At 63.3% G+C, this 26,951-nt stretch overlaps 1 protein-coding gene across 1 annotated transcript in view; it reads left to right on the plus strand.

The window, feature by feature from the left end:
- ZFPM1 (zinc finger protein, FOG family member 1) overlaps positions 1-26,951 on the plus strand; it is a 69,927-nt gene that overhangs the window by 35,206 nt on the left and 7,770 nt on the right. Inside the window, 2 exon segments of the mRNA XM_060289885.1 lie at positions 15,610-15,743; positions 26,533-26,635. Coding sequence (XP_060145868.1) covers positions 15,610-15,743; positions 26,533-26,635 — 237 coding nt within the window.

The following is a 26,951-nucleotide window of genomic DNA, read 5'->3' on the forward strand; positions in this document are numbered from 1 at the left end:
GGGGACTGGCGCCCGCTCCACCCCCCACGCCCCCCGCGCCGGGGTTCCGGGTTCCGAGGGCCTGCTGGAGGCTGGGGATCCTCACGCCGGGAGCGTGAGCAAGGGCGATGGGCTGCTATCTGGGCTGCACTCGGTTGACTAATCTCGCCGCCTGGTGTTTCTATGCAAACCTCAAGGTTTGTTATCGGGCGGTGGGCGGGCGGCTGAGGCAGGACGGCCTGTCCTGATGGACAGCTGGGGAGATGGGCCGATACGGCTTGGCCGCGCGTCCCCTCCCGCCAGCTCAGCATGTGTGGGTGGGAAAAATCATTTCAGCTATTTCGCGTTATCACTGGGCCTGGCATTGCGGCCCCATAGGCCTGTTTATCTTAGATTAGCGGGCGGGGGGGGGGGCGGTGAGGGGCACAGGAGGGGGCGATGGTGGATGGCAGGGTTCAGCCTGGGGTCAGACCCAGCAGCTGTGTCAGGAGCCACCTCTTCTCGGTACCCCAGGGAAGGGGGTCCAGCCCAGATGTCCCCCGAGGGCCATGTTCCTTGAAAACCCGCAGGGGGCCCTCCGCGCATCCTGACCCCCCACCCCGACAGCTGAGCAGGCCGAGACTCCCGGAGCTGGGGGGTCCTAGGGAGGGGCCGTGTGTGCCTGCAGTCGGCCTTCCTTCCCAGGTGTTTACTGAGCACCTACTGCGGGCGGAAGTGGCAGGTGTGTTGTGCGGTGGCACGGGCCGTAGAAACAAGGAGTGTGGGGTGTACAGCCCAGGGGCAGGCAAGAGAAGGAGGTCGTTTATTCACTCCATAAACACTTGTGTTTTAAGCGCCTGCTCGGTGCCAGCAGAGTCCAGGCCCCCAGAGAGCTGTTGTTCTCATCAGGGGGACAGAGACTAAATAACAGAGAAGTGAAAATGTCCCCCGTCCGAGGAGGGGAGGCTCAGAATAAAGGGGGGCAGTTCTGAGTAGGGTGTCCTGAGCCTCATGTGGGCAAAGACCAGAAAAGGGAGGGGAACCAGCTGCCTCCTGGGGACAGTGTACCAGGCGAGGGCACGGCCAGGGCGAGAGCCCTGAGGCCAGGGTGGGCCCGGCTGGGGCGAGGAGGGAGGGGGTGGGCTCAGAGAGGGGAGGATCCGTTCTGTAGGTGGTTGTCCTGGAAGTGGGGTTCGGGGGTTACGGGCTTCAGCCAGCATGGGCCGAGGGTGAGCGACGGATACCTCGGCTGCCTGCTGTCTCCTGGGCCCTGAGCTCTTCCATGACACCCTCTCCAGCCCCTCCCCGGAGCATCGGTCCCCAGGCCAGGGTAGGGGCCCAAACCCCGGCCAGCATCCACCACCAAAGCTCAGAGCTGCCCCCCTCTCCGAGCAGGGCCGTGTGGGGCAGAGCTCCCAGGCCGGGGCCGAGGTGGGGACCGAGAGCCCGCGGCCTCTCCTTCGCGGCTGGCCTGGCCTGCACGGATGCCATGTCCTGCGCTGCCCAGTGGGCACCAGGGGCCCAGGCACCGGGCCACACACGGCACCCCAAAAAGGCCCTGAGCAGAGGGGCCTCCGCTCCCTGTACCCTGAGGGGCTGCTGAAGCCGTGGCCTCCCCCGTGGTCGGGCTGCTGACCCCTCAGCCCTGGGCAGTCCCCTCGCTGCGGTTAGCAGTTCTTCACCCTGGAGGTGCTGACCGCCCGGCACCATCAGCCTGGCCAGTGGGGAGCCGCCCTTTGGCCCAGTTCTGACTTCAGCGTCTGCCCCTGACGAAGGCCTGGGCGTCGGGGTCAGGTGGGGGCCAGGACCCATGAGAGGGGCAGGTGGTCAGCGGGCCGCTCTTCAGCGAGACTCAGCCGCCATCCTGTCAGACTCCCCTGCCGTGGAGCCCGTTCTGCTCGCTCACTTGCAGTTTCATTTATTGAGCACCTACTGTGTGCTGGTCCCTGCGGATGCAGCCAGCCGCTGCCCTCCAGGAGCCACGGCCCAAGCAGAGAATGGTCAGCCAGGGCACAGAGGCTAAGCAAGGAATGTGACTGAGAAGTGCAGGGGGTGGCGAGCCCCTCCCCCTCGGGGATTTGCACCGAGAGCTCAGTGGCGGGGGGGGGCAGCCCTGCGGACACCTGGGAAAACTGCCTGCATGGCCAGCGCAAAGGCCCAGTGGTGAGACCATGGGGGGTGACCTGGGGGCAGCGGGAGGGCTGGTTGCCGCATGGTGAGTGGACTGTAGGGGCTCAAGGGTGGACCTGGGACCTGTGAAACGGGTGAGACGGGAACGTGGCAGCCGGTGCTGTGCTCACCGCATTTCACATGTGGGCACTGAGGCCCAGAGAGGTTCGGGGCAACTGAGCAGGGCCGGAGCCCACAGTCCCGCCCCCCAGCCCCGCCCCACGGGGTTCTCCCGGGTCCCCACTGTCCTGGCGGCGGCTGGGGGCCGATGCCTGGCCTCCTGCCCCGTGCTGCCCGCTGACCTCACCGCCTTCCGGGAGTGGCTATCTGCGGCCGTGGGCGCTAATCGAGCCGCTTCCTCCTCCGCCCTCCACCGGCTTCCTGCCCGGGCCGCCCCCCCAGGCTGGGCGTCTGAGCGTCCGCCTTTGCCCCACCAGGGCCTCCCAGACATCAGGGGGTGCAGGTCTGCCCAGCCCCACCTGGGAGCCTCTGGAGATGGCCGCCCCTTCTGGAAGTTTCCTTCCCAGTCGTCCTCCTGGGCCCAAGCTCAGACTCACCGTGGCCCGGCCGTGCGGCCTGGGACCCATCGGCTTCCCTCCCTACTGTTGCCTCCCTGGTGGAAAGCCCACGGGTGCACACGTGGGGGGACCTGGGATGACAGGCTGGCCTTCACGGCAGGCGGTCACGGCCACTCTGCTCTGTCGCCTTTGTCGGTGCCGTTGCCAGTGCGGACGGGTTCTCTTCCCAGGACCAGGGCGGGCGCTGCTGCTGGCGCTGTCCCCAGGGCTTGTACGGTCCCGGTTACTGGGGCCAGTACGGTCACCCTTGCCCCTGGTACCGTCCCCAGCACTGTTACCGTCCCGCTACTCCGGGCTGGCAGGGCCCTCGCCACTGGTGCCGGGGCAGACCTGGCTTCCAGCTGTCACCTCTCCCTCTGGGGTCCTCGGGGCCGCGGCGCCCTCTCTGGGCTCGGGCTGCTCTTCTGTGGGACGGGGACAGGACATTCAGGCTGTCTGGAGGAACCGGATGGGCAGGGCAGCGGGGGGACGGGGGGTGGCAGCGTGTGCGTTGCGGCGGCCCCCTCCAAGCACGCGCGGGGTCCCACAGCCCCAGCTGGGGCGTATCGGGGTCCGGGGCCCACCGCCGGGGTTCTGGGCTCCGTCTGTCACGGGATCTCCCCGAAGCTCAGGGCACGGGCGGCTCTGCTGGGCCCACCTGACAGGTGAGGAGACCGAGGCTGGGCGAGCTGAGAGTGTCTCCCAGATCCGGGACGGGAGCCGCCCGGCCCGGCCCCTGATCTGATGCTGTCCCCTGAGCCCCCACCCCGTGCGGCGCTGGGCTCCTCATTTATTTATTTATTTGTTATTAGGCCTCTATCTCTGCGCGTAACTTCTTATTTCCTCACCGCATGTTTCCATTACGGCGGCGGTGGATGCAGCCGATAAGATCGGTCCCTGGAGATGGGACAAAGGGGCCGCCATCGGCTTGAGGGCTGGTCATATCCTGCCCGAAAGGGCCGAGCGGGGCCTGAAATGAGCGATGCTATCGGGGGTTTATTGTGTGTTGGGGGGGAGGGGTCCTGCCTCCTTGGCCACCCCCTCTCCCTGCAGGCGGAGCCTCTGTGGCCACCCCTCCTTGGCCCCATCCCCCCACAGCACGCCCCAGCCCCCGTGCCTCGGGCAGATGGCCCTGGCATCCACCCGGCTGTCCCAGGTCCACCCGTGGTCTCTGTGGGGCTGGGAGCTGCTGGGTGCAACAGGCACCAGGCCGTCCACCCCCAGCCCCGCGAGCGCTCACACACGTCCAGGTGCTCAGGCTGGAGCTGCCCGAGCCCCTCAGGGTGCTGAGATGCCCCTGCCTTGACTCAGCAGTTCAGCTTCTAGGAATTTACCCCCGAAAAATCATCTCAGCGCGGACAGGCGTCGGGTGGTGGGGACAGACATCACAGCCGTGTGGAAAATAGCAAGCCATTTATTTTTTTATTTCTGCTCTGGTCGGCAGAATTTCTCCAAGAAAGGGGAGAAATGATTCTAAAAGAAGCAAATTGCACGCAGATACCCGTGCTGCTGTGCCCGTGCGTGTGTCTTCCCACGAACACCCAGATCCGGGGCTGACGTTGGTGCAGCCCCACCGCCGCCCACCACCTTCCCTGGTTCCTGGGCCCTGGCCCCTGAAGGCCCGGGACCTTGCTGGGTCCCAGAGGGCAGGAGCAGTGACCTTGGCGGGTGACAGCACCGGGTCCCGAGGCTGGGACCCTGGCGGTGGCGGCACAGTGCTCGATCGAGGGCCCAGTGGGGGAGCCCTGGGTGTTCCTGGACAGGAGGGAGCTGTGTCTGGGGTGGGGACCAGCCTGGGCCCGGTCTGTCCTCCAAGCCTCCTGTTCCCGGGCCCCTGCCCAAGCATTATTCCTCCTTATCTCCCCCTGAAGGGGCAGGAAGGACAGAGCACTGGATAGGGGTCGGGGGCCTGGACTTGAACTCAGTCACCCCATCGCACTGTGTGGCCAGGTCCCCTCTGACCCTCGGTCTCCTCGTCTGTGAAGGCGGGGAATAACCACCCCTTAGGGCATGTGGTGGTTTGAGGACTAAGTCATCAGTGCCCTGAGAGCAGGTGTCTGCTGGTTCCACGCGCTACGGTGAGCGCGCACGGCTCACGAGAGGGGCTTTAGCAGTTCCCTCGTGCTGGTCATCCTCAGGGGCCCTGGGGCCCAGTGTGCCAGTTTGAGCCGTGGCACCTTGGGCAAGACATAGCGCTCGCCGGGCTCAGCCTCCTTTGTGGGCGGAGCAGCCAGGGTGCTCATAAAGGACCCGCAGGCGTTCAGGGCCCACCACGTTCTCTGGAAGGAGCTTCTTATTCCCTCAAGGGCCGGTCCTGCGGGGTGGTGCAGTGTCAGGACATTCTCGATGGTGTTGGCCAACCGCAGTGCCCGCTGCTGCCCCTTGGGCGGGGGTAGGACGGGACTGGCCCGAGGCTGGGGGCAGCGCCGAGGTCCTGGCAGCGGCAGGGCGGGGCACCCTCCCTTTACCCCCTTGACCACCCGGCCTCCACCCAGACCCTCGCTTGCCCTCATGCCCACCCCTCCTGCCCATCTGCAGCAGAGAGACGGCGCTCCGAGGGACAGGAGGGTGGGGCCCGGGGACACAGGGAGCAGGGTGGGCCACCGGGCCAGCTGGGAGGCGGTGAGCTGGAGGCTGACCGGAAGGAAGGGCCCTCGGTGGCGGTGGCGTTGGCTCCTGGAAAAACAGGGTAGGGGCCGGGAGGCCCAGGCTGATAGGAGCCTGATAAGCTGCTTGCACGGGAGGTGTTTTCTTTACCTTATCTCACCGGTCCTGCTTCCAGCCCATCCTCCAGGACCAGGCTGGGCTGGGGAGAGCCAGGGGCCCCCACCCATCCCTGTTCTCAGGCCGCAGGGTCTCCCAAGACCAAAGGGCCAGGGACTGCGGGGCCCTCCGCCCACTTCACAGGTGGGAAGGCTAAGGCCCAGGGACCCAGGGCGCCTTTTGTTTTTGAAGCTTTTTGAGAAGGCTGGAGAGACCTCAAGGCCTCCCATTTTGAGGCCCCCGGGGAGCCGCGGTGCTCAGGCTCTGTGGGACGGGGGGCAAGGCTCTGACCCGGGTGGGGATGGTGAAGGGGCCGTCAGAAACCTGGTGTGGGGCTGGGCCCATGCTGCGCTGTTGGCTATCCCCAGGCGGTCCCAGCTCCACCATTAGCTGGGGCCAGGGTTCAGCCCGATAAAGACAGGCTGTTGTTCTGTGTCAAAAAATCAATAATCCCCAGCGATGTCCCAGTGATAGGAGGAGAAGTTCACGGCACCAGCTGGCGGGGGCGGAGGGGGGTGGGCAGGGCCAGGGCTCCAGAACCTGGGGGCCGCCCGCCCTGCCCGGCCATTACCCAGCTGGCTGGTGGGGCCGATCCACGGTGGACTCCAGGCCCAGGGCGCAGCGTGTCCTCCTCCTTGCCCACCCCCCATGCCGCCTCTTTGCAGATGGGAAGCTGGAGCCCGAGGTGAGGCTCTGGGCCTCTGTGCGTCCCGGGGTCAGGGGAGGTGAGAGCAGACGGGAGGAGGACCGCCCCCGCCCGCCCCCTGCCCAGCCCAGCAGGACCAGATGCCCCTTCTCCCAGGCCTGTGGCTCGTCAGCAGGGCCCGGGCGTGCAGCCAGTGTCGTCCAGACTCAGGTGCTCACGGGGGTCCACTGGGCCCAGGCGCTTTTAGGACACAGCCAGCTGACAGTGACCCTGGCCCAAGGGGCTGACATTCTAGCGGAGAGACTGGGAGTCAGTAGAATACACACGTGGACTCCACGGTGCTGGACGTGGTAGCAGCTCAGGGCACCGCAAGCCGGCAGAGGTGGGGAGGGGTCGGCAGCCGATGGCGGTGCCCCAGTGCACGCGTGAGGGGACTCGGGAACACAGGTCCAGCCAGGGCGTGCCCCCAGAGGGCCCTCCCCAGCCCGGGCCCTGTGACAGGCACCGTGCCTAGCGCCCATTGGCCCACGTTGGGCCGGCCGCAGTGCCGCCCTGCCAGCCCCCTCTGCCGTCGGCTCCAGGAACCTCGCCTGCCTGCCGGCTCCACCCCACGCTCGGGCTGCCCCATGTGACGCAGCCACCGGGCAGAGCCTGGCAGGAGACGGGAGGCTGACAGGCAGCAGGTGTGGGGGGCAGGTGTGTCCCACCCCGAGGGAGGGCCTTGAGAGGCTCTCTCGGGTCTGAGCTCTGGAACCCTCTCCAGTGCAGCCCCTGCCACCGGCCACTGTGAGTGCAGGGTCTGTGGGCAACTTCTTAGGAAGGACATTCTGGGCTTGAAGCCCTTTGAAAACCTCTGGCCTGGAATGAGAAGGCCACCCCGTCCAGGCAGGCTCAGGCTCTGCACAGCCTGCCCGGCCCGGAACTCAGGGGGCTGGGTGCCGGCAGAGGGCACCAGGGCCAGCAGAGAGGTGTGAGACTTCCCCAGGCGGCGGTAGGACCAGGGACATCCAGGGGCCGCTGGGGGCAGCTCCCAGGAACGTCCTCTCCTCTGACGTTCCCCGACAGGGAAATGGGCGTCCATCCATCTTGGTCACGGTCACAGCTCCAGAGCCGGGCCCTCAGTAACATAAACAGCACAACAGTGATGGGGCGAGCTTGGCCGCAGGATGGGCGCGGGCTGGGGCGGCGTCCTAGGGAGAGGTGCTCACCGTCCGAGGGCAGCAGCAGGTCGCGGCCCTGCAGGAACCAGAGCCTGGCTCGGCCATGGTGTCCGCTTCCCCCAACGAGGCCAGAGATCCCAGGCCGTACGTGACATCTGGTATTTAACCTGTGACAGCCAGTCCCCATTTTCATGTGTGCCCTCAACTCGTAGCTCCCCGGCCCCTCCAGCTTCCTCTCCCAATTCTGGTCCCTCCTGCCAGGGTCCGGGCCCTCCGAGGGGCTCTGTGGGGACGCCCGGGCTGGTGGAGACCCTCACCCAGCCCCGGAGAGCGCTTGGAGGATTAACAGCTCAAGTGGCTTTGCTCCTGAGCCAGCGCTCACGTGCGCCCACGGCTCCCTCAGCCCGTCTTCCCTGGAGGGTGCACGTCAGCTTGTTCCTGCCGTCTAGGCTGTGCTGTCTGCCGTGCGGTCGGGGTCCTGGGGCCGGGCCTGTGTGCAGGGCTGGCGTCGGGAGTGTTTCCTGCCCCACTCAGCTCCATTGCTGCCACCTGTGAAATGGGGATGGGACTGTGCTTCGGGTCCGGAGCGTCCGGCCCCTTGATGTGCCAGGTTTGCTGTGAGTGACGGCACAGCGCCCGCACTGGGGTCGTGGCCTTGGGGTCAGAGGGGTCTGGGCTTCACTCTCCTGTGCTATTTGCTGGCCAAGTGACCTCAGACGGTCCCTTGATCTCTCCAACTGCTTTTCTCAACTGGAAGAGAGCAGAAGAAACGGACCGCACCCATTTTTACCCCAAGCTTTTTTAACCATGTTCCCTTGACACTTTGTCCCCATGAGTCACACATGAGAGCCGGAGTCTTTCCAAAGGCGCCGTGGTCACTGGTGACACCCAGGGTTAGGATCAAGCTCCGCCCCTTTTTGTTTCCTGATGTGGCATTCAGGTGTGGCCTGATCCAGGGGACGGGCCAGTGCCCCATGGCCCTGGGTCTCCTGGTCCTGGAGCCCCAGGCTGCATGGGCCTGTCAGCCTTCTTCCTGCCCTGAAAGGCGGCACAGCGCAGAGAAAAGCCTGTCGGCAGCCAGGGTGGGAGTCTCGCCAGGGCCTGGGCCTGGGCCTGGGCAACCAGCCCAGATGGGAGAAGCTGCACGGCTCCGGCAGATGTGCGGGCCGCCTGCGGAGCAGCTGGCTGCCCACCACGCACGGTCCCGCAGCCCTCCGCATGCCCCAGGGCCCAGGTCTCCCCCTCCTCGGGGCCTTCTTGCCCCGTCTGTAAACAGGAATCAGAAACGGGCCGACAGGGTGGAGCCCAGAAGTGGGGGTGTCCCGAGGAGCTGATGGGAATTTGCTGTCTGCTGGCCGTTTCTCTCCAGGCCCCATTTGCCCCCTCCCGCCGGATCACGGGAGGGTCACACGCGAGCAGGGCCTCGCATCCACGCAGACGAACCCTCCCCTCCCAGCCCAGAGGCTCCATGACCACAGAGCAGAAGGGAGGGAGAGCAGCCCCGGGCCTTGAGTGTCCAGACGGGCCCCCGCAGCCTCGGGGGCGCCCGCCCCACATGGTCGGGCTCTCGCCTCTCATGCCGCCCAGGAGGTGGTCTCCTGTGCCTGCCCGGGAGCCCTGTTCGGTGTATCCACGAGATGAGGGCTCTGCCCCGCCACGGGCAGCAACCCCACAGCGCACCGGGGCGGGGACACCCGGGCAGACGGCTGCCGGCGGCTGCAGCTGTGTTCCGCTGCCGCGGCACTTGCCGTGGAGGCGAGCACGGTGGTCACGTGGCACCACGCCTGGGCTGCAGGAAGCCCATCAGCGCTGAGAGCAGCCACTGGTGTCGTCTGTTTGGGGGATGGGTCCCCCCCAGGCCCAGAGGGGCCGAGAGCCTGGCCAGGGTTGTGCAGGGACTGCAGCTCAGCCCAGCCGGCCCCCTGCCAACTTCCCGTGGTCACCGAGCACCCACCCTGCCGGGCCCTGCCCTTCGGCCCTGCACCTGTTGTGTCATGTGACCTTGCAACGAGGGAGGTGGGCACTCTCATCCCCCACTTCACACGAGAGGAAGCCACGGGCAGAAAGGGACACGCCCTGGTACCGACCCAGGTCCTGGAGCCTCGGGGCTGACGGGGGTCAGGCCTCATCCCCTGGCAGCTGGGTTACTAGGAGCTCCCTCCCCCCGCCAGGCATCTCAGTCCCAGAAGGGCAGGGACAGCCCTGTTGCTGAGAGCTGCAGGACAGACACCACCTCCACCCCCTGTCCCCTTATCTCTCTGTCTTCCTAGGGCCTCAGCTGCCACCCAGTCAGGACGGTCAAGTTGGGGGCAGGAAAACGGCTGGGCTTGAGAGCTGGTGACCATGGGCAGGTCCCACCACCCTCAGTTCCGGACCATGGGGGGCCCGGTGAGCTGCATCTGCAGTGGGAGGGGCTGAGCCAGCATATGAGTGAGCAGGCCAAGGGGACAGCGAGGTGGCTCGCCCCGCAGACCCCCACTGACCCCGCTGCCTGGTCTGCTGCGTGACCTTGAGTGAGGTGCTTGCCCTCTCTGGGCCTGGTTCCACGTTGGTGGAACCCCTCGGGGCCCACAGCCTCCCAGCCCGCCCTGCTCTGGGCCCAGGCCCTTGGAGACTTCTAGAACCCTGCGGGGGGGGGGGGCCTGCTCACCCCTGGCGTTTTCTCTCCCTCTCTCCTTTTTGTCTCCCTTTTTTGTGACTTTTATCAAAGGCAAACAGCGTGATCCTGAGATAGGGCCACTCCCGACAAAGCCAGGGCCAGCTGGCCCCAGGGAGCCGCAGGGTGGGGCCGGGCGGGATTAGATAAGTGGGTGCTGGCAGTGACCCCAGGGTGGGCGCCCACACGCGGATCCCAGAGCCCACTGTCCAGGGCGGGGGCTGCCGGGCGGCTGGCCTTTGTACCCTGGAGGCCAGTGGCCATTAGCACAGAGCCTGGCCCCTGGAAGGAGGGGCCAGCCGGCAGGGCGCAGGAGGCCTCCCTGAGCTCACCAACACTCCTGCAAACAGCAAGGCTACCCGGCCAGCGCTGCCAGCCCGCCTGCGGGGCCATGGCTCGGTGAACCTGGGGCCTAGGGGGGCTGGGCTTGGTGGGCCCCGGAGCCAGATGGGTCCGGGTTGGAGCCCTAGATTCTCTGTCAGAAAGGAGCTCAGGTCTGGTGGGGTGACTGCAGCCCTTGCTGCGCAGCCTGGAGCAGGTCTCGAGCTCTCTGGGTGTTATTGAAGGAGGGCGCCAAGGGCTCCAGAGTGTGGGGCAGAGCCAAGTCTGAGGGCAGCTCCGTGCAGCCCTGGCGGGGCCGTAGGCCTCGGGACACCCGGGCGCCGGGGGAGAGGAAACGCGGGGCCGGCCACGCCGACCGACAGGCTGTCTCGACTCTCGTCGCAGCCGCCAGCCCAGCAGGTGAACCGAGGCTCAGCGAGAGCCGGGCAGAGGCAGGCAGGACTCGGCCCGCTTGTTGACGGCAGACCCCATTTCTGCCAGCCGCCACCCCATCTGCTGGGCTCCCAGGATGGGGTCCTGAGCCTGGCCTGGGGCGGCGATGCCCCGTCCTGCCTCCTTCCCCTGGCCCCTCGGGACAACGTCGAAGGGTTTTAAGACCTAAACAGGTGTTTAAATCGCAGAAATGTGCAAAGGCTGAATTTTCTCATCCGGATCCTCGCAGATGCTCGGGGGTGAAATTGAATCCCAGCGCGGCGTATTTGCTCTGGAAACGACGTGTGTGGGGTTGTACGACAGAATAACTTAGGCTTTGTCCTGACTGTGCCGGTAGTGATGGCCCGACCCCCGTGGGGAGGTCCACCCAGGCAGCGCAGGGCTTGCCCCCTCCTCCAGAGGAGACCAGGCTGCGGATGGGGAAACGTGAGGGCAGAGCCGGGAGAGTCAGCCCTGCAACGGGAGAGCGGGGGCTCGCCTGCCGCCCCTCACCTCCCCTGCAGCAGCCTCTCCCCGCCCTCTTCTCTGTCGCCTCCTTCCTATGACTAGGAAGACCCAGAAGAGGGTGTCAAGGCCCTGGCCAGGAGCATGCTGGGGCTCTGGTTCAAATCCTTCCTGCCAGCTGTGTACCTTGGGCCTCTCCTCTGTACGCTGGGGGGAATAACTGCGGCATGGCTGGGAGGAATCCCTGTGAATTACGCCAAGCGCTTGACCAAGGCTCGATAAACAGAAGCCAGGAAGTGTGTTAGGACTGGGAGTTCCCAGGGCAAATGGCATCACCCCTGCTGTCCAGCTGTGGGGACGGAGGCCATGGTACAGAGGTCAGGGAGCACTCGGCCACGACCTCACCGGAGCTGGAGTTCTCTGTGCCCCGCTCTGGAGCTGGGAGGAGGAAACAGAGACATGGGTCACAGGAGGCTGCCAGGGCAGAGGACATCTCCACCTGGAAGTCCACCCTGACTGGCCCACCATTGGAGCTGCCGCCACCCATGTTTCCTGGGAGCCCTGAGGGCAGAGGCCATGCCTCCCTCAGCTCTGCCCCAGGTACCCACGTCGGGTTTTGTGAGTCCAGAGGCTGGGTTCTGGCCCTACCTCCGGCCCGGGCTCGCAGTGTGGCTTGAGCACTCCTGGGCCTCCCTGGGCCCCAAGTTTCCTGTCAGTGTGGTTGGGAGCTGACCACTTCCATGGCCACCACTGTCTAGGTCCTCCAGCTCTTTCAGAGGCCGTTTAAGAATAGCTGTGTCTTCCTGTCTGTCACTCTCCCAGTCAGCTCCCATCCCCAGCTCAGCATCTCCTGCCCCCAGCCCCTTCCTCACTCATTCATACTTTCATTCATTCTCAACCTTGAACTGAGCCCCCACCAGGTACCCAGTCTGCGAGGAGTAGGTGGCCTTGCCTCTCCTGACCCCCGTTCTTTGGGATACAGTTTTATTTCTTGTTGGGAGAGGGTCTCTGATAGGTGCTAACTGGGCTTTAACACCTGCTTGACTGTGCAAGGGGTTGGGCAGGAACTGGGAGCTGGAAATAGTTTATCTGAGTGGATGGATGTTGAACATCACCAGGGCCACCGTAGACAGTTGCACAGGTTGTGCACTGCACAAGGGCACTGAATGAGCTGGGGCTGAGATCCAGCCATGTTCCCACCATGGAGCCAGGCATCTGCTATGGCCCTGCATCCACCCACATGGGGTACCCTTTCTAATGCCCAGCCTCTCAGGGACGGCCTCCCCTGGACCAGGGAGGGGGCTTCCAGTGGCGACCACTGCGCGATCCTCAGCCCACATCGCTCAGATCCCTGGCCTCCCTGCCTTTCCCAGGCCTCGACCATCCCCCAGCAAGCCCTGAGTGGTGGGTTCTGCCCCGTCGTGCAGAACGGCCGCCTTTATCAGGAGCCGTCCTCCCTCTGGTGGTGCGTGATACCCAGGAGATGGAGTGGCTGCCACGGGAAGCGCCAGCCACGCTGTTATCTGGGAGCTGGGGCTGCCAGCCCTGGGGCGCGATTAGGGGCCACGGCAGTTTGTCTGTGGTGCAGCGTGGGCGGGTGTGGAGGCTCACTGGCTCTGCCCCTTCCTCTGGGGGGCTACCAGTACTGGGGATGAGCTAGGGCCAGGGCTCTGAGAGAGGGGCCTCAGGACCCCACAGGTGCAGCGAGCCAGGGGTAGACTGGGGGCCTGGGGCTGCACCCCACCCCCGCTCACCCGCGGAGTGAGCTGGGCCAGCCACCTCCGGCCCCGCCGTGTCCCTGAGTCTGTGTGGGACTTGGCCCGCACTGGGGAAGACTGGACTGAATTCCCCACCCCTCTGCCCCCCAGGAAGGTGGACACCGGCCTCAGATGGACGGCACTGTCTCGTACTGGGGGGCCCAAGCCTGACAAGCCAGGAACAGGCCCTGGACACTGAAAGGAAAACATGTGACGGCAACAGAGGGAGTCGCGGTCACTATCCCTGGCTCGTCTGTGGTCCTCGCAGCACAGCTGAAGTCCAGAAAGGGTGTGGGCCGACCCCATGCGGCTTAGCGCAGGTCTGGCTGTCTGGACGGGCGCCGGCCATGGTGTTGGGAAGCGGGATGATTCCGCCTTGACCCCACCGTCCTGAGGGGGCGGATGGGAAGGGGCAGGTGGTACCCAGCTCAGCCCACGGTGGGCTCCCCAGCCAGCCTCAGAAGGAGAGCGTGGACCCGTCGGATGGCTGGCCAGACCATTTGGATGGACAAGTGAATGCCCAGCAAACCTGCCTTTAGACAGCCTCTCCCCACACGCCCACGCCCTGGGGCCAGCTGGGCGGGGTACCAGAGACCCAAATATACCCAGGACAGCAGCGGCCCGGGCTCAGATCCTGGCATCCCACTGCCAGCTATGTGGCCTCTCGGGGCCTCAGTTTCCTCATCTGTATTGGGGGGGGGGACCAGGAGAGGGCCGACATCATAGGGCCATTCGGGCAGGAACGGGCGACCGCATGCCGGCTGGCACCCTGCAGGCCGGTGGGGGGGGGGCGCCATGGGCAGAGTCCTGGCTGGGACCCTGGCATCCTGGGTGCACAGGTAGAGGACACGGCCCCTTGTGGGCGGGCTGCAGAGTGACATGGCCGGCCTCTGTCCCCCTCGCCGCGGGGCCGATAAAGGGCGCCGCCTCCTGGCCACGTCCTGGTCCCCTGCCATCTTATCTGCCCTGGGGAAGACAAGGACCCAGTTAGAACATTGTAGCCGGGCCTCCTGGTGTATTTACACGTTATCTGTGCCATTAGGCCGGCGGTTATCTGATAATCGGGCCCATTAAGGCCACAGCCCGCCCAATCGGGGATCCAGGAAGCGGGGCCAATGCAGCAGCGCTTGCTCGGGGCCCAGGCCAGGCCACGTGAGGCCTCTGTGGGCCCAGGCAGCCCAGGTGGCACCCGAGGCACAAGGCGGCCCCTCCTTCCTGGGCAGAGGGTGCGTGGCCTGGGGAGAGACTGCCCTGGGAGGGCACGGCCACCATCATCCCCTCGGCTTTGAGGACACTGAGGCTCGAGACGGCAGGTAACGTGCCAGGTGTGCGTCTCCCAGGGTGGCCCGGGCAAATTCACACCCTTGCTGCCTCGAAGCATCAGCAGTCTACTCTCTCACAGCTCTGGAGCCAGAAGTCCCGGATCACGGCGTGGGCAGGGCCGCATTCCCGCAGAGGCTCAGATGCAGCGTCCCCCCAGCTGTATCCCACCAGTCCCCGCCTCGTCTTCAAGTGGACTTGTTCCTGTGCCTCTTTTTTTCTGTGTGTCTCTTACGAGGACATTTGTCATTGGCCGTAGGGCCTACCGGATAATCCGATGGTCTCACCTTGAGATCCGATCTCAGTCACATCTGCAAAGACCCTTTGTCCAAACAAGGGAACATTCCCAGGTTGCGGGCCACGTCCAGGCCCCCCCACAGGTCACGTGGGTCGTGCGCTGAGGCCGGGCTGAAGCTGGGAGCCCACCTGCAGACCCGTGCGACCCCAAGCTCCCTCCCCGTGAGAAGGACTGTGGTGGCGCTCCTGGCAGAGGCCGGTCTGTCCACGTCAATGGAACCGAATCCTGCCGGGGGCCGGGCACAGAGGCCACTCCCCTAGCTGACACAGGAGCCACAGCCCGGGCCACGCAAGCTGGCAGAGTCCGGGAGCTTGGCCCTGATCACAGCACAGGTGGCCGCGGCCTGCGAGCCTTAGGCCCTCAGCCGGGTGACAGGCCGCTCGGACAGGCAGCCGCCGACCAAGGGCCTCGGCAGGAGTTGGGTCCAGACCTTTCCAGAGAGCAGGCGGGGGTCCTGCAGGGAGTGATGCTGGCGCTACCCGAGCGCAGTCCGGCTGTGCCGAGGGCCTCGGCCAGCAGTGGGCGGGGCAGGGGAGGAACACTTGGCTCCAGGCCTGGCTCCCCATGCTGGGCCCTGTGCTGAGATGCTAAGAGGATTGGGAGGTGCGGGGTCCCAGCATTTCACAGCTGCCCACACGGTCGTGCTCTGCGGATTCTGGGGCTCAAGCTGATGGGAAGGGGCTGGGAGGACCGTGTGGAGGGGACGGGAGGCGGTCTCAGCGGCGTCATCATCCTCCACTCTGCCTGCCCCCACGTGAGGCAGTAGGGGTGACCCGGCTCCATGTGTGCGCCCTAGGCTGTGCAAGGCACACGCGTCCCAACACAGCCGCCAAGGTCTCGCCGAGCGGTGCGCCCACCTGCTCGGTGCAGCTGCAGGCGCCTTGCTGTCCTATCTCTGCGACCTGCTGTCCCCCAGAACAGGTCTCACTTCAGGGGCTGGCCTGGCCCCCAGGACCCGGCACCAGCCACCATCCCCGTAACCTGGGCCAGGGCCACCCTCTCGCTTCTGCCCTCAGCCCCCCAACTGCTCCTGGGGGGGCGGGTGCCGCAGGACGGGCTGGACCTGGAACCTGGACCTCCTCACACCTCTGACCTCTCTCCCCGCAGATGAGCTGAAGCTGCTGCTGCAGGACGGACAGAGGTGCGTGCGGGCTCGGCACAGCCTCGCCGAGGGCCTGTCCTGGGGCCCGTTCCGCGGGAGCATCCAGACCAGAGCCTTGTCCCCCGGGCAGGCGGAACCGGTAAGGAGCCCTGACCCCGGCCGCAGCGGCCAGGACAGTGTCTGGCCCAGGGCACGGGCCCCGTCAGCCCCCTGAGCCAGGCCCGGGCTAGACTCCCGTGCAGAAGCAACTGCCACTCCACGTGAAACATGTCAGGAGATGCAGGGAGGAGTTAACTGCCTGGGAACACAGGGAGGGCTGCCTGGAGGAGGTGATGCGGGGCCTCTGGGACCTCGGGGTGACACAGGGAGGGCTGCCTGGAGGAGGTGAGGCGGGGCCTCTGGGACCTCGGGGTGACAGGGAGGGCTGCCTGGAGGAGGTGAGGCGGGGCCTCTGGGACCTCGGGGTGACACAGGGAGAGCTGCCTGGAGGAGGTGATGCGGGGGCCTCTGCGACCTCGGGGTGACACAGGGAGGGCTGCCTGGAGGAGGGATTCTTTCAGCAGGCACTTGATGAATGAGTAGACGTTGGCGAGGCAGAGAAAGAGAAGGGCTTTCAAGGGAGGGAAGCAATAAGGAGCCAAGTGGTGGGACTGGACCTGGCCTGTGGCCTGTGGCCGGGGAAGCAGGCAGGGACTGCCCCCCGGCACTGGGCTTCACGAGTGGGGCCACCCCTCGTGGTAAGCGAGGTGGTTATTCGTTGCGTTTCTGCGCCTGTGGCCCCCAGACGACAGGGAGAGGGTGCTGCCTGAGCGTCTCTAGCGCGTGCCGACGACCACTGGGCTGTCGTTTGTCTCGGGGTTGCTGCTGAGCTGCTCTCAGTTGTTGGCAAGTCGGTGTGGCGTCCTCTCGCAAAGGGTACAAATGCTCATTTTAAAATACGTTCCGGTTGAGCAAGGGCGTTGACGTATGGGAATCAAGTGTGGGGCGGTGGGATGGGCACGTACGGTGTGGTGGGAACCGGGAGGGGCCTGTGCTGGATGAGAGCTCATGGTGACGCTTGCCTGGGAGGCCGGGCAGCACCCGGGTTGGTCCCCTCAAGCCCAGGCTCAGGTGCCCCAAATGTGCCACGGCCTGGGCCCTTCTGATTCCTAACGTGGCGTTCAGGTGTGGCAGGTGCCCTGTGACGCTGGGCCTCGTGGGCCTCTGATGGGCCTTCGCTGGCAGTGGCGGGGCTGTGGGGGGGCTTCCCGCCAGCCCTGCGCCTGGAGGCCAAATGCTGCCTTAACAGCTGGGACTTGGCCTGCAGCAGGGCTGGTAGAGAGCCGTGGGCAGGATCCCCGGCTGCAGCTCTCGGGCTACAGCTCACAGCCCGCACCCACTCCCGTGTGCAGTGAACCCTGAGCCGTGGGTCACGCTGCCTCAGAACCTCAGCGCTGGGGCCCGGGCCTCGGGAGATTGGAGACGTCTCAGCTGAGGCCCCTGGGCTGCCCACGCTGCCTCTCCCAGCTGAGTGGCCAGGTTCAGAGGGGCGCTGCTCACCCAGACCACTCAGCCAGGGGGTGGGAGCCGGCCCAGGACCAAGGGCCCCCACTTTCAAGGCCAGGCCGTCCCCATGGCACAGGGTCCAGGTCCTGGGGTCTCCTACCCTGTGCCCCCAGGCAGGCCTCCACCTCTCTGAGCTTCTGTCTCCTCGGCCTTTGGGACCTCAGCGGGGGGACCCAGGGGAGCCCTGAAGGGTCCTTGAGACCTGCAAGTTCCTGCAGGCCCTGCAGCCTCCCCGCAGAGGAGAGGGTGGGCAGAGCAGCAGTTCCTCTGTGACGTGGTGGCCTCCCAGGGCAGCCGGCGGGTTAAACGCGGTGATCCACGCGTGGTGCTTACCCCGGGGCGTGGCGTGGCAGGCAGCACGCCAGGGAGGGATGGCCCCCTTGCCCCGTGGCCCCAAGCAGGGAGAAAGCAGTGGGAGCGCCAGCGTGGATTTCAGCTCCTTGGAAGGAGCCACATTTTGGCTCCATTGTGTGACCAAGGCTGTGGTATTTACAGCAGTCTCTATAGGCAATGAGCTCCCCGTCACTGGAGGTGTACAAGCAGCAGTCGACTCTTAAGAGAGAGGGTAGGCCGTTGGGGGGAGTTAAGAGGAGCTCCGTGACTCTCGTGTCTGGACTCTCAGAGAATAGCCATAAGCAGTGATGGGACAAAGCCGGGACGGCTGAGGACTGGGGAGCTCAGTGTGTCCTGAGCGGGGCCTGCACCTCTCTCCTCTGCTCCCTCCTTGGGGACAGTCAACCGCTTCCAAGATGGACAGTTCCAAGTGCGTGTTCGAGACGCACTGCTGTGCGCCCATCCTTATACTCGGCCCCTCGTTTTCTCCACCCACCATGAGGCAGGTACCGCTGTTCCCATTTCCCAGATGAGGAAACTGAGGCTCCAGGAGGTTAGGTAACTTGCCAAAGTCACCAGGACCAAACAGCAGAGGGGAAATCACTATTTTCCTAACCACAGAGACCCCTGCAGGACGGGGATGGGGGGCTGGAGATGCCCGCACCCCCACCCCCAGGCCCTCCCCTCCCGCCTGCAGCCTCCTCTCCAGGGGTTTTGTCCTCCTTGGGCCCAGGGCGCAGGTCAGCCTGGGGAGACTTGGCGTGAGGTTGAAAACCCTCTCCAAGCGGAGAGATAATCCAGGGAGTGCGCCAGAGAAGCGGGCCTCTGAGGCTCTGAGGCTCTGCAGAGGGGCCCAGGGAGGAAGGAGCTGCCTGCTCTTCCCTGCAGCTTTATCTCCTGCAGAATTAAATCCTTGATTAACCCTTATCTCCCCAGCAGGCACTATCTCCGCCTTGGCGCCGAGTGTCCAGACACACGTACAAGATGATTGATTTCTTAAAGATATGCGTGCCTTTCCGATACTTCATTTATTGTCTAAATATTTTCGCTAACATTTCAGCAGGCCCCTTATCGAGCTCAGCTGATGGGCCCCGGTTCTCTCCCCCGTGTACCTCCCGCCCCTGATCGTCCTGTCACCCGCCAGGCAGTTTGTCTTCGCTGTTTGGAGAGGGAAGCGGGAGAGGGGCGACGCTGGGGTGTGGCAACCCTTTCCCACTGGTCTCCTCAGGCCCAGGCTGCTTGCAGGCCAGAGGGGAGGCAAGGAGTCTCCCCTAACAGTCCCTGCGCACACTGGGCGTCGGGGGCGGTACCCCAGAAAGGACACAGCACGCAGAGCCTGCCAGGAGTCGAGAATTGGTTCTGACACCAACTTGCTGTGGGACCTCAAGGTCCCCCAGGATCCAGGTTCCACCACAGAAACCCAGGGCTTGGAGGTGCAGCAGTTCTAAAACTTGTACCCAGCTGCAGAGGAAATGTTCAGGATGGATGGATGGGTGGTGGGTGGAGGGGTAGATGGTGGAGGGAGGGATGGATGGATGGAGAGACAGGTAGATGGAAGATGGATGGGTGACGGTAGATGGCAGATGGATAGGTAAAGGTGGGTGGATGGTGCATGGACTGGTGAGTGGTGGATGGATGGTGGATGTGTGGATGTATGGATGGATGGTGGGTGCGTGGATGCGTGGATGGATAAATGGAGGTGAATGGATGAGTGGTGGTGGATGGATAGGTTGGTTAGTGGATGTGTGGATGGTTAAATGGATGGTGGATGGGAAGATGGTGGATACATGAGTGATGTTTGATGGACAGATGGACGGTGGATGGATGGGTGAATGGTGGATGGACGGGTAGATGGATGTGTGGACAGAAAGATGGTAGACAGATGGGTAGAAGATGGATATATGTACAGGTAGATGTTGGATGGGTCGGTGGGGACAGGTAGATGGATGGATGAGTAGAAGGTGGATGGTTAGGTGGATGGTTGATGGAAGTGTGGATGGTGGATGGACAATTAGAAGGTGGAAGGATGGGTGAATGGTGGACACAGGGGTGGATGGATGGATGGGTGGATGGTAGATTGCGGGGGATAGTGGATGGACAAGTAGAAGTTGGATGGCCGGGTGGATGGACAGGGGAGAAGGTGGCTGCATGGGTGGGTGATTGGATGTGTGGATGGATTGGTGGATGGTGGGTAGAAGGTGGATGGAAGGGTGCATGGTGGATGGATGGGTGGGTGTGTGGAGGTGTGGATGGATAAATGGATGGCAGATAGACAGGGAGAAGGTAGATGGACGGTGGATGGATGGGAGAAGGTGGATGGACAATGGATGGTAGAGGGATGGGTGGATGGATGGGTGGATGGTTATGGAGGGGCAGTTGAGTGGATATTGAATGGATAAATGGACGGTGGATGGACAGATAAATGGCAGATGGATGATGGACAGTAGATGGACGAGTAGCCAGTGGATGGGTAGGTGGATGGTGGATAGATGGGTAGATGGATGCATGCACAGGTAGATGGTGAATGGAAGGCTGAATGCTACATGGATGGGCAGAAGGTGCATGGATGGCTGGATGGTGGATGGACAGGTGGATGGTTGATGGAGGAGGGATGGTGGATGGACAGGTAGAAGAAGGATGGTGGATGGTAGATGGATGGATGGACAGGAAGATGATGGATGGACGTGTGGAGGGTGGATGGAAGGGTGGATGGTGGATGGATAATCAGAAGGTGGAAGGATGGGTGAATGGTGGATAGATGGGTGGATGGATGGACAGGTAGATGGTGGATGGATGGATGGTAGATGGATGGGTGGAAGGTGGATTGCAGGGGATAGTGGATGGACGGTGGATAGTAGATGGACAGGTGGATGGTGGTGGAGGATCAGTTGAGTGGATATTGAATGGATAATGGATGGTGGATGGACGGGTAGAGGGTGGTTGGAAGGGTGTGGAGGATGACGGGTAGATGGTTGTTGGAGGAGTGCGTAGATATTGGATGGAAAAATGGATGGTGGATGGACAGGTAGATGGTGCATGGACGGATGGATAAATGGTGGATATGTTGATGGTGGATGGATGGGTGGATGATAGATGAACGAGTAGCAGGTGGGTGGATGGATGGGTGGGCAGGTGGATACGTGGATGCATAAATGAATGGTGGATGGGTGGGAGGTGGGTGGATGGACACACAGATGCTGGATGGATGGGTCAATGGTAGATGGACGAGTAGCAGGTAGTGAATGGCGGATGGACAGGTAGAAGGTGGATACATGGGTGGATGGCGGGGGGAATGATGAAAGGGTGGGTAGAAGGTGGATGGATGGGTGGGTGAGTGGATGAATGGGAGGATGGATGGATGGACAGGTAGATGGTGGACTGATGGGTGGAAGGCAGAACGATGGGCAGAGGTGGATGGATGGGTGGATGGGTGGGTTAGTGAATGTGTGGATGAATAAACGGATGGATGGTGGATGGATGGGTGGATGTGGATGGATGGGTGAGTGGATATGTGGATGGATAAATGGATAGTGGATTGCCATGTGGATGGTAGATGGAGGATGGACAGGTGGATGGTGGATTGATGGGTGGATGGTAGGTGGACCAGTAGGAGGAGGATGGATGGGTGGTTGGTGGATGGATGGGTGGGTGAATGGATGTGTGGATGGATAAATGGATGAAAGATGGACAGGTAGATAGTGGATACATGGGTGATAGATGGACAGGTGGATGGTGGGTGGACAGGTGGATGGTAGATGGCCGAGTAGCAGGTGGATAGTTGGGTGGATGGATGGACGGACAGGTAGATGGTAGATGGAAGGTTGAATGCTAGATGGATAGTCAGAAGGTGGATGGATGGATGGATGGTGGGTGGACAGGTGGGTGAGTGGATATGTGGATGGACGGGTAGATGTTAGGTGGATGGGTGGGGACAGGTAGATGGTGGATGGATGAGTAGAAGGTGGATGGTTGGGTGGATGGTTGATGGAAGTGTGGTTGGTGAATGGACAATTAGAAGGTGGAAGAATGGGTGAATGGTGGATACATGGGTGGATGGATGGATGGGTGGATGGTTGATGGAAGTGTGGTTGGTGAATGGACAATTAGAAGGTGGAAGAATGGGTGAATGGTGGATACATGGGTGGATGGATGGATGGGTGGATGGTGGATTGTGGGGGATAGTGGATGGAGAGTAGAAGTTGGATGGCCAGGTGGATGGTGGACGGACGGGGAGAAGGTGGATGGTGGATGGGTGGATGGTTGTGGAGCAGCAGTTGAGTGGACATTGAATGGATAAATGGACGGTGGATGGACAGATAAATGGCAGATGGATGGGTGGACAGTAGATGGACGAGTAGCCAGTGGATGGGTAGATGGATGGATGGACAGGTAGATGGATGCATGCACGGGTAGATGGTAAATGGAAGGTTGAATGCTAGATGGATGGGCAGAAGGTGCATGGATAGCTGCATGGTGGACAGACAGGTGATGGTTGATGGAGGAGGGATGGTGGATGGACAGGTAGAAGGTGGATGGACACATGAATTGTAGATAGACACGTGGATGGCGGATAGATGGCTGGATATGTTGGATGGATGGGTGGATGATAGATGGACGAGTAGCAGGTGGATGGGTGGATGGATGGATGGATGGATGGGTGGGTGGGTAGGTAGATGAATGGTGTATGGACAAGTAGATGGTGGATGGACGGGAGGTTAGTGGATAGATGGGTGGGTGGGTGGGTGGATGGACACAGATGCTGGATGGATGGGTCAATGGTAGATGGACAAGTAGCAGGTAGTGAATGGTGGATGGACAGGTAGAAGGTGGATACATGGGTGGATGGCGGGGGGAATGATGAAAGGATGGGTAGAAGGTGGATGGATGGGTGGGTGAGTGGATGAATGGGAGGATGGATGGATGCATAGGTAGATGGTGGATGGGTGGATAGGTAGATGGTGGATGGATGGACAGGTAGATGGTATACTGATGGGTGGAAGGTAGAACGATGGGCAGAGATGGGTAGACGGGTGGGTTAGTGGATGTGTGGATGAATAAACGGATGGATGGAGGATGGATGGGTGAGCGGATATGTGGATGGATAAATGGAGTGGATTGCCGTGTGGATGGTAAGAGGAGGGTGGATGGTGGGTGGATGGGTGGGTGGGTGAATGGATGTGTGGATGGATAAATGGATGATAGATGGACAGGTGGATGGTGGGTGGACGGGTGGATGGTAGATGGCCGAGTAGCAGGTGGATAGTTGGGTGGATGGATGGACGGACAGGTAGATGGAAGGTTGAATGCTAGATGGATGGTCAGAAGGTGGGTGGACAGGTGGGTGAGTGGATGTGTGCACGGATAAAGAATGGTGGATGGACGGGTAGATGGTGGATAGATGGTTGGATGGATGGACGGACAGGTAAAAGGTGAACGGGTGTATAGTGGATTGATGGGTAGAAGGTGGATGGACGGGTGGATGGTGGATAGATAGGTGAGTCAGTGGATGTGTTGATGGGTTAATGGATGGTGGATGAATGGGTAGAAGGTAGATCGATGAGTAGATGGTGAATGGATAGATGTTGGCAGGATGGGTAGATGGATGGATGAATGAACAAATGGGCCCTCACTCACTCGGCCCATCCGTCTGTCCAGTTGTCCTCCCACGGCTCACCCACTTTAGCCACGAGGCCACCGTGACATCAGTGAGAGCTGGGAGGGTGCCCCCTGGATGGCACGCAGGGCAGCAGGTCTGAGCCTGCCTGTGAGGCTGACGTGGGACCATCCAGGCCCAGCCGCCAGCTGACCGCACGCAGATGGGCTCTGAGCGGTGGGGCCCCTCCAAAGGCCGCTGCCCCTGGCGCCGCTGCCCCTGGCACAGCCCGACTCCCAGCAGGATGATCCCAGGCCAGGGGGTGACGGGGCTGCGGTGCACAAGCCCGGTGCCCTCCTGGCGAGGCCCCTCTTCCTCTGGCTGTGATAGGGAGTAATTCCCAAGGGAAGGCGCTCAGCCCAGGCGTGGTGCATCATGGGTCTTTCTTTGCCAGATGGGGCCATGCCTTGAGCCGCCCGTGTCGTGCTTCTCTTGCCTCATGAAACGTCTGGTGCCAAGGGTGGAAAGCCATTGCCTCTGGCGATGGTGAGTGGGACGCAGGCGGGGGCTTCTCAGGACACGCTGAAAGGGAGAGATGAGTGCAGGCCCCGATCAGGGCCTGCCCCAGGTTCCCGACCTCCCGCGAACCTGCCCGCAGTGCCCTGGGGAGGCGTTCTGCAGGCCCCCACCTCCCCTCGACGCTACTTCACGCGCTGTATGGCGAGTTTGGGAACAGCCTCAGATACGGCTGTCACAGCGGATGCGGTAGAGATAGGGTTTCTGATGGCTATCAGCGGGCACAGAACCCAGACACTGACCTCTTTGTTGGGGGAACAAGGAGGGTTCTCAGATGCACCCAGAGAGTTTAAAGTGGCCGTCCGCTGTCCCGGGGCTGGGTGGGGCAGCCTGGAGTCAGGAGGGAGGGACAGGGCGACCCCCAGGGCTAAGGCAGGGTAGGAGCCAAGCTTTTTTCAGACGCCGCACCCGGCCTGTCTGGGGTGAACCCCAGACCCAGCAGTGAGCCTGGGGCGCCGGTGGAGGGGAGGTGGCCGGCAGTACACACATCTCTGATCGTTTTAGGCTCGCACCCTGCTGCCCACGGGCAGGGCCAGGAAGGGAACCTGCCTCAGCCTGGCGCCTCCGACCACCAGAGAAAAGGGCTTCTGTTCCAGGGCTGCTTGGAATTGGGGGATGGGGGGAGAAAACAAATAACGGGGCAGCGGGGCGAGCTGTAGCCCTAGCGCACGGCAGGGTCCAGCTGCCCGGGACAGTGCGCGTTGCCACCCCACAGGGGCGGGGGCAGACTGGGCATGGCCGTGCTCCTCTCCCCGGAGCCGTGGGGCGCTGGCTCTTGCACCCCTAGGGTCCGCGCGCAGGCAGGGAGGCTGGTGATGGTGGGCCCAGCCTGCCTCATTTAAGTGGGGGCCAGGGGCCCCCAGAGTGTTAAGGGCTGAGGGAACGAGGGTGAAGGGTCTGGTGGTCATACGGCCTGGATCTCCTGGCCCCTCTCCCTCCTGTGAGTCAGGCGCGGGGTGCAGGATGCAAGCCCCCCTCCAGGTCCCCACGTCCCCTGCCCCTCACCCGCCCAGGGCAGCCACCAGGCGAGGGGCCGCTCCCAGCAGGAGGCACACAGCCGGGAACACAGCGCCGCCGTCTCCCCTCCACTCAGATGGACGCGGAAAATTCAGGGGTTCTGCAGCGTCAGCAGAGCTGTGCGCGGGCGCTTTTATCATGCCGCGAACACGCCGCTCGCGGGAGTGATAAGCATTAAACCGACCGGGAGGCTGTCAGTCTCAGTTTGAGGGTTTAGAAATATTGGGACGAATAATTAGATTTCATATCGTTACCGCAGCACCCATCGGAGGATCAGGCAGATTAATTTTTTTCTCCCTCCTCCACTCATTAATATTCATTAGAGACTCAGGGAGACCCTGGCCTCCGCCTCTCTGCTGGCCCAGGTCAGGATAGCTGGGACGTGGGCGCCGCCGGTCAATCGCTGCTGTGCCAGCACCCCCCACCCCGGTCCCACTTTGGCCCCCCAGCCTGTCTGCAGCTGTGGGTGACGGGGACCCCCAGGTCTGCAGCTGCCCGTTAAAGCATGCTGCTTGGTGGAGACACTCGCCCCCAGTTGATACCTGGCGGTTGCTGGCCTGCCGCCCCACTGCCCACTGTGTCCTGCAGGCCAAAGGGAATGGAGAAGCAAGGGTGGCGGGACTCCTGTTTGTCCTGTGTTTGTCACGTGCCAGGCGGCTTCACACAGGCTTCCACTTCCCAGTGCCCCAGGGAGACTGACCCACCCCCAGAGCAGGTGGCAGCACAAGGACGGTGGAGGGAGCCCACGGGCTCGGGGCATTGCCGTTTGCAGGGAGGGCGGGCATGGTGCTATTGGGCACAGTCAGGGAGTCTGGACTGGACCCGATGCCCAGCTCTGGAGCCCACGTGCTCCCTGCAGGCAAAGCTCAGTAAAGCCGTGGTCTTGGACCAGGCGGGGAGATGCCCAGAACACGTCAGGGGACCTCCCATGTGTCACTGCTCCAGCCATCCCATCACGCTAGCTTCCTGGCCAGCTGCCCCATCCAGGTGACGGCGAGTGACACTGGGCCTTGAGTTAGAGCTTCTGATACACAGTTTGACTAAAAAGCTTTTATTTGCATAAAACAAAGAAAATACTCAGACACGAATGGGCTGTGCCTTTCCACACGGCGCCCAGTGGCAGAGCTTGGGGACCCCCTGCAGGAGAGGAGCCGTCCACAACCCATCCAGCCCTGGGGCTGTGGCCTGAGGGGCGGCTGCGGTCATCACCCTAACTTTCTGCGGCCAGTCAGGGCCAGGGTCTGTACCTCATCGCCTCCGTGTGGCAAGGGCCAGCCCCCTCCCAGAACCATGTAGGACAGGGGACGTATGTTTGCAGTGCCGCCTGGGGAGGGTGCCGGAAATCAGGCCACCCCTTCTGGGCGCCGCTGGCAGCCCCGAGTGAGAACCGAGCTCAGGAGTGCTCTTCCACTCCGGGCGCTGCAGAGGCCTGGCTCGCAGACCAGGCCGCTGGAGACAGCGTGTCTGGGCGAGGGGCTGACCACGGTCTGCGAGCCGCAGGGAGGCCAGGTGCTGAGACAGTCCCACAGCTCACGCTGTAGGTCTCTGGGGGCCTGTGTGTGGGAGGAGCCTGCGTCCGGTCCAGTGCCCCACCAGGGAGGGGCAGCAAAACGGAGGTCCGGGTGTGCCTCCCCGCTCTGCCACTCACTGGCTGTGTAACTTTAGGCAGGTTGCGCCACCTCTCTGGGCCTCAGTTTCCAAGGGAAACCAAGGACCCGCAGCCTGGACAGGGCGCCCACGGGGCACACTCTCAGGCATCCCTCACAGGGAGCCCCCCGCTGCCCCGGCCAGCCTCTCCTCTCTCCTGCTGACTGTGTCCGAGGGCGTGACTGAGTCCTTGCTGACCCCCCCTCCCCGCCCCCAGAGCCCGGCCCTGACCCTGCTGCTGGAGGACGAGGCCTGCTGGCTGAGGACGCTGCCCCGGGCCCTGACCGCGGCCGAAGCCAACTCGGAGATCTACAGGAAGGGTTGGTATCCTGGCGTTTCCCTCACTGCCTTCCGGAGGGTGGGGGGTCACGGCTCCCCCTGGGCCGGCTCTTAAAGGGAAACCAGCCTGCTTGGGCCGGGCCGAGGGGCTGGCCACCGCTGCCACCACACGCCCAGTGCCCCCATTAATGCTTGCCTAGGGCTGGACAGGCGTCGGCCCCGGGGGTCGGGGAGAGCGGGCCCAGGCCAGGACTGCCCTCAGGGCCTCTGGGAGACCACAGGGACAGTGGACACTGGCAGGGCCTGGTGGGCCCACCTGGGGGTGCCCACTGGACCAGGGCCCTGTGCGGCCTGACT

Source organism: Globicephala melas, chromosome 19 (assembly GCF_963455315.2).
Source record: "Globicephala melas chromosome 19, mGloMel1.2, whole genome shotgun sequence".
NCBI lineage: Eukaryota > Metazoa > Chordata > Mammalia > Artiodactyla > Delphinidae > Globicephala > Globicephala melas.